Source organism: Anguilla rostrata, chromosome 3 (genome assembly GCF_018555375.3).
Source record: "Anguilla rostrata isolate EN2019 chromosome 3, ASM1855537v3, whole genome shotgun sequence".
In the NCBI taxonomy this organism is placed as follows: Eukaryota; Metazoa; Chordata; class Actinopteri; order Anguilliformes; family Anguillidae; genus Anguilla; species Anguilla rostrata.
In genome coordinates this window covers 55,932,033-55,946,929 of record NC_057935.1, presented here as the reverse complement: position 1 = coordinate 55,946,929, position 14,897 = coordinate 55,932,033, and the positions used below count along the sequence as shown (strand labels likewise).

The window sequence follows — 14,897 nt, the reverse complement described above, 5'->3', positions numbered from 1 at the left end:
ACCAATGCAAGTTTTCTATGCTAACTATGAACAAAAGTACATATTTCCAAATACAAACAGACTGCAGCCATAACAAGGCCTTAGAACAGAAACACAAAACCAAAAAAATATAACTAAAAACCATAAAAGTACCATAACCTGAATCAGAAAACAGTTTGCGGTGTTATGGGGCGTGGATGGGAGGGAAACCACTCCAGAATTGGGTCTTCAGTCTCCATCAGAAGATAGACAATGATACTGCTGTACTGACCACTTTGGGAATATCGTTCAACCGCTGTGGGGCCAGTACAGACAGGCATCGTGACGGAGAGACGTCAGGGAGAGATATGGCCAGGGTGTCAGACATGAAGACTGATTGGAAGTACGGTGGAGCTGTTCCATTCGCTGCCCTGTAGGCTAGTACCAAAGTTATAAACCTGATGTGAGCTGTAACAGGTAGCCACTGGAGTGAGATGAGGAGAGGTGTGACAGGAGCGCACTTGGGAAGGCTGTAAGCTAGTTGTGCGGCTGAATTCTGTATCAGCTGTTGGTGTTTACTGGCGCAAGCAGAGAGACCGGCGAGAAGGAAACTGTAATAGTCAAGGCGCGAGAGCACCGGGGCCTGGACTGGGAGCTGTGCTATATGGAGAGAGGAGTGCTGGTCATCACGTCACGCTCATCACATCACACGCACGTAAATACAACAACTCAACTGTCACCACGGTTAAAAATAGGAGTATCGTCAAGGCAACAGCATTTAAAAAACCGTATCTCTGCCAGCTTGTGAAGCAATCGTAACTAGCCAATATTATGCGCCACATTCATCTTGTGAATGCTCACTGTAGCTGCAGAAGGAGCAACTAGACAGCACGTACTTAGGCGGTGTGACGGATTTCAGGGTTTTGATGATGGCATGGGCTAATGTGTCAAACTCAGTGAGCAACAGAGGACTGCTGGAAAATAGGATGTACACATATGATCCAGTCAAATGGACGGCACTAACGGAAGGCATGTTTAGCTTTGCCCTTTCATGCAGGGATCTACAGTGCTCCCAATTTAGGAGCATTTGCTCCAGAAAATTTATGTATGCTAACTGGAAAAATTATTTTGAAGCACATCTACTACAGTAACTGGAATGCATTAGTGTGCTCCTAAAATTTTCAACTTAGGAGCATATGTGCTCCTTGGAAAAAATGCTAGCATTGAGCCCTGTCATGAAGTCTTTTTTTACAAGCATTTCTTACCTTATTGTTTTCTCAAACTCCAACTTTATCAACAAAGAAAGTGTGCATACTTATTTTTCCACTGTGAACAAGAGACTGTGTGGGTCAAGAGACTGTGAATTCAACTGATTAAAATGCCTATCTGAAGCAATGGACTGGCCAGAAGTTTTTCTTTTCTTCTTTTTTTTTTGCTTTAAATGGAGATTGTAGGAACAAATATATTGTGCACTCAATTTATCATAAAGTCACAATACAAGCTCATGTTTTTCTCCAGTGAACATAACAACAATACCATGTATTTTTTTTCAACACAGCTGCTCCATCCCTTCACTCTGTGAATTTGGCTTTTTCAGCTGTAAAAGTTAAAAAAAAAGAAAAATACATGCAGAAGTGGAGGAATGTGGTCATTCTTATTTGGGGCATGATGATGGTGTAAATCAGTTGTTAGTCTTGTTAGTCACTGTTGGAGATTCACAAAGCTTTAATATGTGGCCGTCAAACATGTTATGTAAATAGATCATTCTGTATATCCATACAGTTCTAAACCAACACCACAATGCTGACTCTACCCACTTGCACACATGTCCCTTTGTGGCTGAAGTCTCTCATAATCCACATTAATAGAAGAAAGCACCTCTTTAATTTGAATGAGGGCATGAAGTGAATCCAATTTCTCACGACAAAAGGATTATTATTTCCATTTAAAGAAATGACAATGGGGACAAAACGTTTCAGCTGGCAACGCAGAAACACAGCGCCGCGGTTAAAACGCAGACTGCCGTATACGGACCAGCCTTCCTACCGCCTCCATTCAGTAACGCCCGAATTCTGAAAATCGAAAACGAGCAGCTGACACTTTCGCCAGCGCTGGAACAGAAGGGGGAGTGATGGAGCAGATGCCCATTAGCGTAGTGCAAGCTTGCAGGTCGCTCAGGCGCCCGTCCCTGTCTTTTCCGTGCTAAAGGAAGTGCAGGGCGTACACACTTCCTGTAGGCCCACAGAGAAGGCTGTCCCTGCCACCGCACTCAGTGACACCTAAAACCCTGCCTGCCCGGAGAAGAATACGTCCTGGCACAGCCTGAGGAACCCGGGCAGGGTCTCCTTGGGTAAGGATACGCGCTTGCAGTAAGCCCTCGGGGAAGCACAGTTCTCCTGACCCGGCTTCACAGGGGAGACCCCGCCAGCATGGCCTGCTGCACAGATGGCAGCTGCACACAGGCATGGACAGATGGCACTGGACTTCACCTGTTTAACCTCCGCCAGGATCGCCCAATCAGGTGACCGTAAGCTCCAAAACAGCCCGCAGTTTTATTTTTTCAATACTTTGTGCTGGTGCATTTCAACACAGTTGCCCGTACAATAAAAAAAGGAGAAGTATGTTTCAACAACCAACCTTTATTTTTTTAGGACATGATTCCATTTTGTGTTAAGCTGTGTGCACAAGTCACTCCATTATTGTGACTAAACTTAGCATGTTTTTATACACCTGTGTTTTTATACACAGTCCCAGTTGCAAGCAGCCATTGAGCACAGCGAGGTGAAAAAACACATTGGCCTTTGTGGAGGAATGTTATGTACTCGTGCTTTCGCACCCACCTGAAAGAATCGCACATTGAGTCACCCGCAGTCACCGAGGACAAGAAGTCACGTTTTTATCCGCGATCTTCTCCAGACAGTCTATTATGACTCATCCGAAAGCACACCTCCATCTTTAACACCGTCTCAGCTTCAATAATCTAATTCTGACACAACTTTCCAAACCGATGAGAGTTCAGCCTCAGAATAAAACCCAGAAAAACACAGGGATGCAGTTTTACCCACAGCATCAAAAGGGGGGCTTCTGTGGAGACAAATGTGGCTTTCAACACCACTATAAAACAACTGTGGTCTCTGCTGAAAGAAAAGTAATTAGATAGCTTTACAGCTGTTTCTGGTATGACGGCCTGTTCAATCATACTGTTTCATGGTGCTTAAAAGCTGATGCACGCCTGCTTAATCAATTGGTAACAGCATGCATTGCCGGCTGTGTTGGGCAGTTCCTGGACTGGCGGGCAGCTAGGCTTTATCAGACAGGAAAGGAGGTCCTTCCAAGAAAAGCAAATTGACCGCATGTTCCAAATACAGGACTCTACGCCTTCCTTCTGGTATGTGAAGAGTAGCTGAATGGTATTGAATTGACTCTATGTAAGGTTATCATTAGCTTAGTCACACAAGTGCCCTGATTAGGGTGTCAGCCTTTTGTTAAATACTATATCGAGCGCTCTTATATAAATGCTCGAAACTCATCCATACATCTGCAAATTAATGTAGCTCCCCTTTCTTGTGTAGTGTTCCTCTACATGGTGACATCACCTGCTGCTGCTGTAGAGAAAGTGCTGGCAAGGATGTCTTGAAATGTTATTTTGAACTGTAATTGCATTTTGTATCTTCTTACAGTTCTTACAGCTCTTCCTACAGAGTCACGTGGCTTCCACACTGAAATGCGCACACTACTGCAAATGGAAGCATTTATGCTGTAGAAATAGACTATGCCGTTGCCCAGATCAGCTTCTTGCCATGGTGATTTAAGCTTTCCACAAGTGTCCTCGGGACATCTTCAGGGGTGTTTTAAGGTTATTTTAAGCTAAAGCAAGCATACTAGCTAATGACTGCTTTAATCACCTATGAAATATTGATGTCATTTCACCTGCAAGCAATGTGGTCATGTTAAATTGGAGATAGTTCAAGATTTAATAGCTTGGCATTTTAAATAAAAAAATTATTACCATTTATCCCACAGAAATTAACTAGCTGAAACCACATGCATGTGAACACACGGACATCATGTCAGGTCAAATAAATTCAAAATGTTCAGTGGCCTGGTTGTGGATTTTTAAAAATACATTATGTAAGACTGTTATACAAAGTACCAAGCTAATATTGGTTTGTTTATTTGGGGATTAGTGTTTTTTTCCTGGCAGAAAGCATCTTTGTGAGGAAATACAACTTCACCTGGCTGGGAAATAATATTACCATTACCTTCTGTGCATGTTCCTGCTTGCTGTCAGAAGAGAGATGTAGTAAACAACGCAAAAATAGCACCACAACTATACAAGACCAAATTACTCCAGCATTAGACAGAGATTCAAAACACTGAAGATATTCTGTTCCAAACACACAGGCTGTACTTTCCTGTGGTAAACACCATTAGCATCTGCAATAATGAGATTGACAGTGCTATGTATCAAGTTCCTGCTGGTAAAGGCCTTGACATCATCGGTCACATGAGAAAATTTTATTGTCTGAAGATAATTTTAAGGGCTCCTGCAAGCTGTCTGGAAGATTTCAAAGATAATGTCATTTACCGCCTACTTCAAACACAATCCCTTTTTTTTGCACGTGTGAATATTGTACACAGTTAAATCATGCTCCCATGACCAAAAACAGCTGCAAAATACACTGAGAACATAGTTTGGATTGTTCACGGTGGATTAGAAGAATCATTACAGGAGATGAGAAAACCCAGGCGGAATCTTTTTTTTAAAAGCCAAAACTGGGGTGAAAGTCCACGGTGACTGACTGGCGGAGTCGGTAGCTTTCCCGCCCGGGATGTGTTTACACAAAGCTTCCAGAACAATTCCCCAGGAAAAGCATTGTAATGATGTCATCCCTGGCTGTTTCCTGTAGCGCGGCGCTGACCGCACGGGCCGCGGCACCGGGCCGCTCCACGCTTCCACAGCCCTCGCCGTCGACGATCGGCCCTGATTTCTGCAACCTGATACTCGCGCCCTCTCTGTTTTCCAGTCAGCTGGCCACAGAGCAGTTAATTAGCCCGTGGGAAAAGAGTCCCTCGCCTTCTACATCACACGCTGTGGTGAAAGAACATTAAAAAAACCCACAGAAAACAGGCCAGGTCTGAGAGAAAGCGCCCAGAGGAGCCCTCAAAAAGGATGCAATATCCAAACAATACCAAGCGAACCGAGCAAAGTAAGCAATAGACTCCGTGAAAAGAAGTTTTCAAAGAACTTGATTTGCTCAAACACGGGTGCTAAAGCAACAATGAAACACACAACCTGCCATGAGGGAGAACTATGAAATGTAAACCACCGTGAGCTAACACAAAACAAAGAATACAATGAGAACTGCTAATGGGGAGCTTAAATGTTCCGGTGCTGGCGTTCAGGCAATATAAGGAAATGTTCAGGCAATATTAGCGATTGTACAACGCATACACACACACACACACACACACACACACACACACAGGCCACCCTGCCGCACCTTCCAGGCTCGCTCAGTGAGATTGGATGTGGCAGAGGGAGCAGCCCTCCTGATTACTTCCAGGGCCCATTGTCTCTGGCAGAAATTGAGGGGAAACGGCACTTCATCTCTTTCCTGCCACAGTGCAGAGAGCTTTAATAAATCTGAGGCCTTTGTGCGGCCGCCCCTGTCCGATGGTGCATGGCTCCACACCTCTGGCATAAGTAGAGGAGTAGAAGCTAAGGGCAGCGGGGTGGAGGACAGGGGAAGGGGGGATATGGGGACGGGTATCGCTAAATTGTCTTGACCTTTTCCTTGACCAAAGCAGCTTTAAAAACCCCAGCTGCATAACTTCAGGAGAAATATTTATTGAAAGTAATCCAGGGTGAGTCACAAAGGCAAATAAAACAACCCGCTGCAAACCCAAAAAAGAAGGCCTCAGAATACAAGAAGAAGAAGAAGAAGAAGAGGAGAGGGCATGGAAAGAGTGACAGTGTACAGTCTACCAGTCACAGACAGCCTTGAAGAGCCGCGAGTGAGAGACCACTTCTTTCCGCTCCAATTACAGCCCAGCGTGCTCGCTCGCACACTCAGCGACACGCTCAGCCAAAAGCATACATATTCCAAACCATGCCACCGAAAGGTCAAATCCATCTTCTCGATACACACTTTTCCCGAGCGCTGTGCCAACACAGTGCCCAAAACTGTCAAAATTAGTACAGCACGTGATATGCGATTGATATGTGCGTTTGAGAGGGAGAGAGCGCGTTCATGTGTTTATGCGTCCCTTTAAGGGAATGAATTAATATGCAAGCCTAAATTAGAACCTTCTGGAAAGCTCAGCTGATGAGTGGGCCGGGCAAGAAGCCTCCGCGTGGCGCAGGACTCCCGTTTATGAATTTATTCACACGTTTTTGCACGAACCGCAACACACAGCACCCCCACTGAAGCGAGCGCGGCATGACTGACAGCTCTCATTTCATTACTATTTCCCATCAGCGTTATTAACACTGCCAGACACGGGCGCCGGGCCACGGTGAAACAGCCTTCGTTCGGAGGCTCATTTGCATAATATTTCGGTGAGGTTTAATTTCCCTCCTATTCATATTCCCCGGCAATTAGCGCGCCTCGGAAAATTTCTCTCCGAGTCCAGAGTGAAATATTCTGCTGCCGTGGCGATGCGCGGGAAAGTCAGGATTCCAGCGGGTTATTATTATCGTGGAGTTGAGCTGCGCTCACGGAATTCTGTGGTAAAAAATCAGGCCAGTGGAAGCGAAATCAGACCTCAGCGCTGCTGGTTTGCGTTGAGAGTTTGAACAGAAGTGACTTGCTGCTGTATCGCATCTTGCTGCGTGCAGGCAGTGCCCTCAGCAGACCGTGAGTTATTCTCGCACCGGGGTGACAAGATTCCATGTTCCAGGGTGAGAACACCGCTGCCACGGGAAAAAAACCAGCCTGTTCCTCGGCGCGTAGAGCTTGCCCATCAACGCCCACAGCCCAACACGCATGCTCCCTCAGTCATGTGAAGAACACGCATGTTTCATTCAGATGCACAGCATATTAGTAATGTGCCGCAGAAACTTGTTGCTCGTGTAGTGAGACCACAGCATGATGACAGCCTATTGGCCAGCTACCAAAACATTTACACCCTCATTACAGCAACATTAACATCATCAGAGTTTGCCTGCCGATTTTGCCACATACCTGAGGGTGACCTTCCCTGGCGTACCGAACGGTTTAAAAAAGGGAGCACTATGCCACAGCAAAACAGAAAGTACACGCTCACTTCTTTTAAAACAGTCTACGGTACGATATCTGAGTGACTGCGCTCGTGCTATCTCCTTCACCCCTCAGAAAACCGGGACCGGGCTCCGGTCCGTACGGAAGGGAGATACAGATAGTAGGCTTTTCGCTTACCTCCCCTGCTCCTGAAAAGTTCGATTTTCTCCATGTTTGCGCGCCCCGCGCCGCTACCCGACTAGAACGCCCGCCGGGCTCTCTACGCTGGAACCCTGCAGTGGAAGAGTCCGAGCCCCGGCCACAGAGGAGAACCAGAGGCGGGAGAGCCGGAGAATCACTGGGGCTGGGAGAGCAAGCGAGTGTGTCGCTGATCGAGCAGGAGGCAGGGGGAGGGAGAGAGAGAGGGAGGGAGAGGGGGAGAGAGAGAGAGGGAGAGAGAGAGAGAGAGCAGGGGACTGCAGGAGAGCATGCTTCCTTCACCACGTTGGGGGAGAAAGGCAGGAAACGAGCAGGGAGCCGGCGTTTCTGCGCGCCCCCTCCTCCTGCTCCATTGTCAGCGCCCTGCGGCTCTTTCCTTCCCCGCTCCGGAGCCCCTTCCTGCCGCGCTGGAGGTGAGGGGGAGCCAGCCAATGGGACGCGAGCGACTGCGCAAACCTGTCGCAAGGGCAGAGGCGTGTGAAACTGAACTCTGGGCTTTCGGGGGCCAACGGAAAACCAGCACCTCACGCATGGCGCTGTTTCACAGAAACATAACAAAAACAGCTGATTTGTCGCCCCAGCAACACCACCGCCCTACACCAGGTTGCTAATGAATTCTTTCACACGCGACAGCTACACAGAGATCAATTTTTCATATTGCACCTAAAGATGCGGCTCACTCCAACAGACCACAGCTGTATACGCGAGACGTGACAGCTGGCTGAACCTACAAGCAAGTGGTCTCGCACCAGACGCACGAGGGCAAGACGTTCCAAGAAAAACGGAAAGGGATGTGTCTGTATACTTCCCATTTCCGAGTATGAAATCTCCACGGACCCAATCAGACTGTGAAAACACACATGTGCAGCACACAAACACAGTATAACCCTGTATGCACACAAGCAGACAAATATACAGGTGTGCTCACAGACAGTGTATGCCAACGGCAATTGCCACTTCCAAAAAACCCAGGACCAGCACTGCAAAAACACTGTGCCCCAAAGTAAAGCTGATTCAGCAGCTCTGAGATTCAATTTTTTACTGGCAGAAAATTGTCTGTCAATGCAATATTCCCCTGTAGTTTCCCTGCCTTCCCAGAGGACTGAAGGTGTCCCCAGTCTACTGCTGTGGCTAATTTACTGGATGATCTGGTCAGCCAGCGTGGTAAAGAACATATAGAAGCTTGAGCAGAAAGGTTTACTCGGCCTGCTTCAACACCTGTTAGTCGCCGTGACAACCACATCCCGGTCTTACATCCCCGCACTCCTCACCGCCAGCCTGGTTCTCTGTGAGAGTGACGTCATCGACCACAGAAAATATGAATGAAGGACCTCACAGGAGAGAGTGGGAAATAAGCAGAGCTCTTTGTCTCTCGGCCGTCTGAGTGGGGGACGTACCCACCACGTCCTGGAGCTGCACATTTTCAGAATGGCGAAATGGCAGCGGGGCTGGGACCTGGAGAGAAGAAGGGCACTAAGGGAGGGAGGACTGCACAAGCGGACGTGTCCGTTCCCAAAGAGTCGGTTACCCAGACACAGAGCAGGTCACCGCCATTCCCCGGTCTGTGCGTGCACGTGTGCGTGCGTGAACGCGTGCGTGCGTGCGTTAATGTGTGTGTGAGTGAATGTGCGTCTGTGTGTGTGTGCGTGAAGCACTCCAGAACCTCCACAGCGCTACAGACGAGAGAAGCGACTGTGACGTCCCCTCAGCGACACCCCCCCTCTTTGTCCCCTGCAACAGCTCCCTCATCTCTCCCGACGAGCCGTGGGACGCGCTTATAAGGGGCTGTCAGCACCTTTCTCATTCCTTTCCCCCTCCATGCTACACCGGCAAGAAAATGATGAGCACATTCCTGAACAAGAAACCCCGGCAAGCAGCAATTAGACTCCAGAGAACAGCCATTGCTCAGATGTAATTAATAAAAAAACCCAACAGTAATCCAATTCAGTCATGCGGTGCAGTACAGTGCAGTAGAGCACATCCTTCCACTAATATCAACCACCCCCCCTCCACCACCCCCCCACCCCTCACAACTGCTGCAAAGCTGGGGTTACAAAATCATGGACTGGACCATAGCAGGACCAGAGCGTACCCCCAGCCCCAGCCCCAGCCCCCTCCCTCCCTCCCTCCCTCCCCTCCTGCTCCCACAGGCTAGGGTCGCAGTGGGATGGGAGAGGTGGGGTGTGTGGAACAGAGGAATCGGTACCTGTTGCCCCCTTGGCTCTGTGCCTCCCTTTGGCTCGGCGCTGGGAATTGCCCATGAGTCCGTGCTTCCTGTCCCAGAACATCACCTCATCCCCCGTGCTCCTGCCTCCTCCTGTGACCGGGAGCCCGAGCGAGGGCGCGGGTGCGGGCGCGGGCGAGAGAGCGAGAGAGCGGCGCGTGCGTCCGCGCGGCGGGGGCGTTCGGCGGGGGGCTGCGTGCGAGCGCGACTGAGGGAACGCGTGCCGTCCTCCTCCGCATTCGGCTCCGGCCGGTTACGCACTGTAGTGGATGCGCGATTCATTGAAAGACAGGGAAGGTGGCGCGTGTGTGTGTGTGGATTGGTGGAGGAGGGTAGGGGGGGGGGGGGGGTGTATGTGCTTCGGGGGGGGGGGGGGGGCTTATCAGTGAAGAGTGATCCTGAGGGAGAGGGGCTGTGTGGCTGGAGCAAAGAGGGGAGGAGCCACCGCACCCAGCGAGAGAGAGAGAGAGAAAGAGGGAGAGGGAGAGGAAGAGAGGGAGAGGGAGAGAGAGAGCAAGAGAGAGACAGAGAAAGAGAGAGAGAGGGAGAGGGAGAGCGAAGGAAGAAATGAGAAAATAGATAGACAGGCTACAAGCACAAGCACAGAGAAGATGGAGAGAAAGGGGAGGAGACAGATTATGAAGATGAAAGAGAAGAGAGAGCAGAAGGGAATAAGGTGATGGCAGCAGGAGCATGTGTGTTCTCCTACGTCACCGCAGAAGCAAACGCACACACGCAGACACAGACACACAAACACAAACACCTTGTCACTAAGAAAACAGCAAGCTTGCAGAAATGAGGGGATCAGCCCGCCCGTCGCAGGACGTGCTGCAAGGACGCGTGAGCGTGGTTACAGAGGGAAGAGGGGAGAGGAGCGATCGTAAATAACCGGCGGCAGCAGGAGGCGATAAACGGGCTGCACGTGCCGCGCTGCGTCTCGCGCTCCACGCGCTGCGGCGGAGGGGAAGGGAGGCAGCAGAGGACAGCTCCCCCCCGTCCAACCCCCCCCCACAGCCAGCACCCTCTGCTGCAGACGCTGGCTTTAGCATTCCGAACCACGCCGCCGCTCTCCATTATCAATTCATCACAGGCATCTGTCTGGCGAGCACCACGTGACTCGCAGCGGTCGGTGGTCAAGATCCCTCAAACGCGCGCGTGCGCGAGCACGGGAGCCTGGGCGCGCGCGGCAGCTGCAGGGCCGGCGGGTTAGCGATCGGCACCGCGAACGGGAGAATCCATCCACCACGCGTGCGGGGGGGGTGGGGGAGAAGGAGCTGATAATCGGGAGGAAGACAGCAAAGGGTTGAAGCGTCGAGACTTGGCGGGGTGAGGGGGGGGACTCATTTGTGATTCGATTTAAGGCAGTGATCACGCACCTGTTTTAAATGGACCGGACCCCTGGGAGGGGCGTACGGTAGGCGTGTTATTACAGCGGCTGGGCCAATGCGACATAACGTTACGAGACTCTGATCTCACCCGCTGGTGTGATGGATGAGCGTCAGACCTGTGACCTGCTCCCTGGAGCTGCACCAGCGGTCTCAGTAAACAGTTCAGGAATGCATTAACGCATCTATTTACAGATTAGCTGTAGCTGGGATAAACCAGATAATCCACACATTAGCCTGTGTTCTGGCACTCTCTCAGACTGGGGTTGGTGTGTGAGATCTCCAGGAAGTTCTCCTTTCTGCTCCCATACAAGCACACAGTGTTTTGGAGGGCAGTGCACACTTGCCTATGCAGATGATTTTATGTCAAAGTTATGCGACCAGAGAGAAAAAAAAAATTGGGGTATGAATTGGTTGAAAACAAAAGCTCTCTACACAATCCTCTTCCTCTTTCACTAAGGAACCCACAACAAATTCTATGAACTTTCCTTAACAAACAGGGAGAGGAGGAAGGAAATGGTGCTGAAAGCATGCAGAACGGCCATTTCCGAGGCACGGGACATCTTGCATCAGGGGAGGCAAAGTGAGGTCACTCGGCGAGTCGGACCCCCTGTTTACACACAAACGTCGCCCCTCGCTAAGGTGAACGTGGGTAAACAGCTTTCCGAAACAAGAAAATAAGGTTGGGCGGTGCCTGCCCCATCCGGTCCGGCATCCTGTTTGGCAGCTGCTCAGCTGCTGCTCTCCGCACAGCAGAGGGATCACAGCAATGTGAACTCAGCACATCACACCCCCCCTACCTCCCAAAACTCATCCACAACCACCTCCTCCCACTCCTCTGACCTTGCAGAAATCAATGCGTCCGACACCTAAACATCAAATAAATTAATCCCCGCCCTTTCCCTCACGAGAATAACCTCTGATCTCGACCATGGAAAAATCACTCCGACTGGCTCTGACTGACCTATCACTAAAGCCGTAACAGGAAAGGGTTAATACCCAGCAAATGCTCTTTCAGATCAGCAAATTATTAATATGTGAAAAATAATCATGTGAGGCACCGAAAGGCTATAATCCAGGAAATAATACCATAAACGTACAGGGTTCTGAACCACCCAACAACCATGTCCTCAATTATGGAAGTTTTGCAGGGCGACATAAACAATGTTGTAAGTTATAAATTCATGGAATGGGCTTTTGGCAACAGGCCAAGCTGAAAGAGGTGCACACACCTCTCAACAAAAAGAAAGAGGGAACAGGGAGGGGACAGGTAAGATGGGGACAGAAGTAAATGTGTACAAATGTGTTTTCAAACGTGTTGTCATCATGCTACACTGACATATTTGCTTTCCACAGTAGTGAGACTGTACTTCACGAGGTCAGTTGTTGTGGGTTCCAACAGGCACCAGGCACATCTGTCAGTTACATGTCATTGTGGAACAGGATAGCCCTTTCTCTGTCAACCATACATAGCTGCGTAGAGTCATTCCAGTTAAATCTCCATAGCTTCTCCTCAAAGCAGAGAAAGGCAGCCTCCACTCCATTAACAGTCCATTACAGGCAGCTTAACAAAGGTTACATTTTATCCACAAACTGAGTAAGTCTAATGTTCTTCAGAGGCTTTGAACAGGGCTCACCAGTCTTTAATGTCTAATACTGCGGTAGAGCTCAACCGGGTCAGAACCAAAATAAACGAAGTCAAAGTTGGTAAGACAGCAGCAGTTGTTTTGTTTCTAAGCATTACAGTCCTTAAAAGTAGGGCCTATCACAACCTGAATCCCACTCAGAAAAGACCCCCCGAGTGTGTGTATTTACCCTCGGCTCCAGTTACAGTGCTTAACACTTCTGTCACAGACACAATGAGCTCTGACCTCATTCCCTCCTGTTGCAAAAGCCTACTTCTGCACACAAAAAAAACAAGCCAGTTTTGTGACCTTTTATCTTTGTGTATGTTTGCATATTGAATGTAAATGTGAAAAAAGTCATTTGGATACAAATTTGACATTTGTGTATAAAGTGCATGGGCCACTGGTGAAAAAAATATTGCATTTCTCTGTAAAATTGCTTAGCGATGATAAGTACATAAAGTATGCAAAGCAGCTTTTAAAATAGGACAGTCATGACAGTCAAGCATTTCAATGTTTCGCAATTCTTGTCAAGACATGAATGATTGCCAAGATTAGGAAGCATGTGGTGCTCACCCAATTTAAACCATTTTGTTCCAATGCAACCCACTCCTGTCAACACCCATACTGAATATTATCATAACAGTCCACTGCAGTATACCAGATTTACTTTCGACACAAAGACTGCAAGATCAGCCAACATATTTTTTTGTATAATCCAAGCTATTCCTCACCAGATCCTGGTACGTCAAATCCACGAACAGCAAAAAACAGAAACGTACACCAGCACTCCAGAACATCCTTCTGCACTAAACAACCTTCTGCACTAAAAAAACTATTCTGCTGTACATCTCAGTTAATTTCTGGAAAGCTAACCACAGAACGAAGTAATTCTAACAGTTGCCCCTAATCTCAGTAGTGATTGCACGATTCTCCAGGACAACAGAACAGACTTTCGACTACTTCGGTAATCATCTACAGATACCTTGGCTCCAGAAGACTGTTGCGTGTCGGTATACGTTTTGCCGTTGAAGGTGCAGCTGAGAAGGTGGCCTGTCGCGCGGGTTCCCTGACGACGAGTGTGGATCCGTGCAGTATCGCCCCGTTTCAGAGAACTCAGAGCCGCAGACATCTGGCCTCCTGGGATTACGGGCAATTAGTTGCATTTTAATAATGCAGCTTCGCTCGCCGGCCCACAGAGCTGGAAACCTCCCGGAGATTACGCCCTGGATTACAAACCGCCCCGCAAATTCCTACTCTGTAATCCCATTCCATTTATTTATTTATTTATTTCAGTTCCATTTGTTTATTTATTTATCTCCCTCTCAAATCCGCCCCACCCCCACAGCAGTGGATTACAGCTGTGTAATTCCTGTTTTTTTCAGGGGCACATCTGAGCAAATTCTATTCTGAAAAATAAACTGTGGTTTGTAATACGTGTCCAGTTGCTGACAACATGTTTGCTTTTGATGCTTGGGTGCATTTTTTTAGGCAGAAAAGGGCAATTAAAGGATTAAGGTAACTAAGAGTACAATGTAAAATGGCTCAAAATACCCTTCCAAAGCTTTCAGTTGTAGTGCTCTTGACACCTACTTCATTTGACCGTGTCAGAATGACCACAGTCTTTGACCTCAGTTTCCCACCTCACCACTGGAGACTCATCTTATGGTCCAGTGTTTACCACAGTGAGATACTAAACACAAGGACATTTGCTCATCTATGGATCTTCCACTGGTTCCCCAAACTAACAAAGCAGAATTTGCTGGAGGATAAATGTCTCTAATGTCGTGATCTTCATCAGGTTGTCCAAGCAGGGCACAGAAGTCTCCTAGGGAAATGGCGCTAATTTCCTTAGCCACTCCAACAACCATGTTAAAGAACCGTGCTACTCCTGGGCATACGGGAGTGGAAACCCCACGTATGCCATGTTTTGATTGATTCTGATGATGATGATGAGGAGATGTCCTTGAGGGGGACTGCAGAGGAGCGGCCATCACTCCGCAGTGGGGGAGACGAGAGGTAGCGTCTTTAAACAGGCTTTTACGCGTCCCCTGCATGGTGCCCTGTAGCATGTACAGGGCTTTAATCTCTTAATGCAAGGGCTGCATAGAGGCCTTAACCAGGGCCATTCACAGGAAATAAATTCAGTCCATTATGCCTTCTCATCTGATCTCTCCGTCTCCTTCTTCGTCATAATTCCCTCAGCTCTACTCCACGCTAGTGGTTCAGTTTGCATTCTGAACCCATAGTTACAAAGGAAATCATGAAATCATCAACCACTTCA

At 48.5% G+C, this 14,897-nt stretch overlaps 1 protein-coding gene across 4 annotated transcripts in view; it reads right to left on the bottom strand.

Moving 5' to 3' along the window:
- Positions 1-14,897, bottom strand: part of nhsl2 (NHS-like 2) — a 59,003-nt gene that overhangs the window by 20,137 nt on the left and 23,969 nt on the right. Inside the window, exon 1 of one of the 4 annotated variants that reach the window (XM_064328432.1) lies at positions 7,359-7,783. The exons of the other annotated variants lie outside the window; for them this stretch is intronic. Coding sequence (XP_064184502.1) covers positions 7,359-7,392 — 34 coding nt within the window. The 5' untranslated portion in view covers positions 7,393-7,783. Of the gene's footprint in view, positions 1-7,358; positions 7,784-14,897 lie in introns of those variants that run through there. 4 annotated transcript variants of the gene reach the window in all.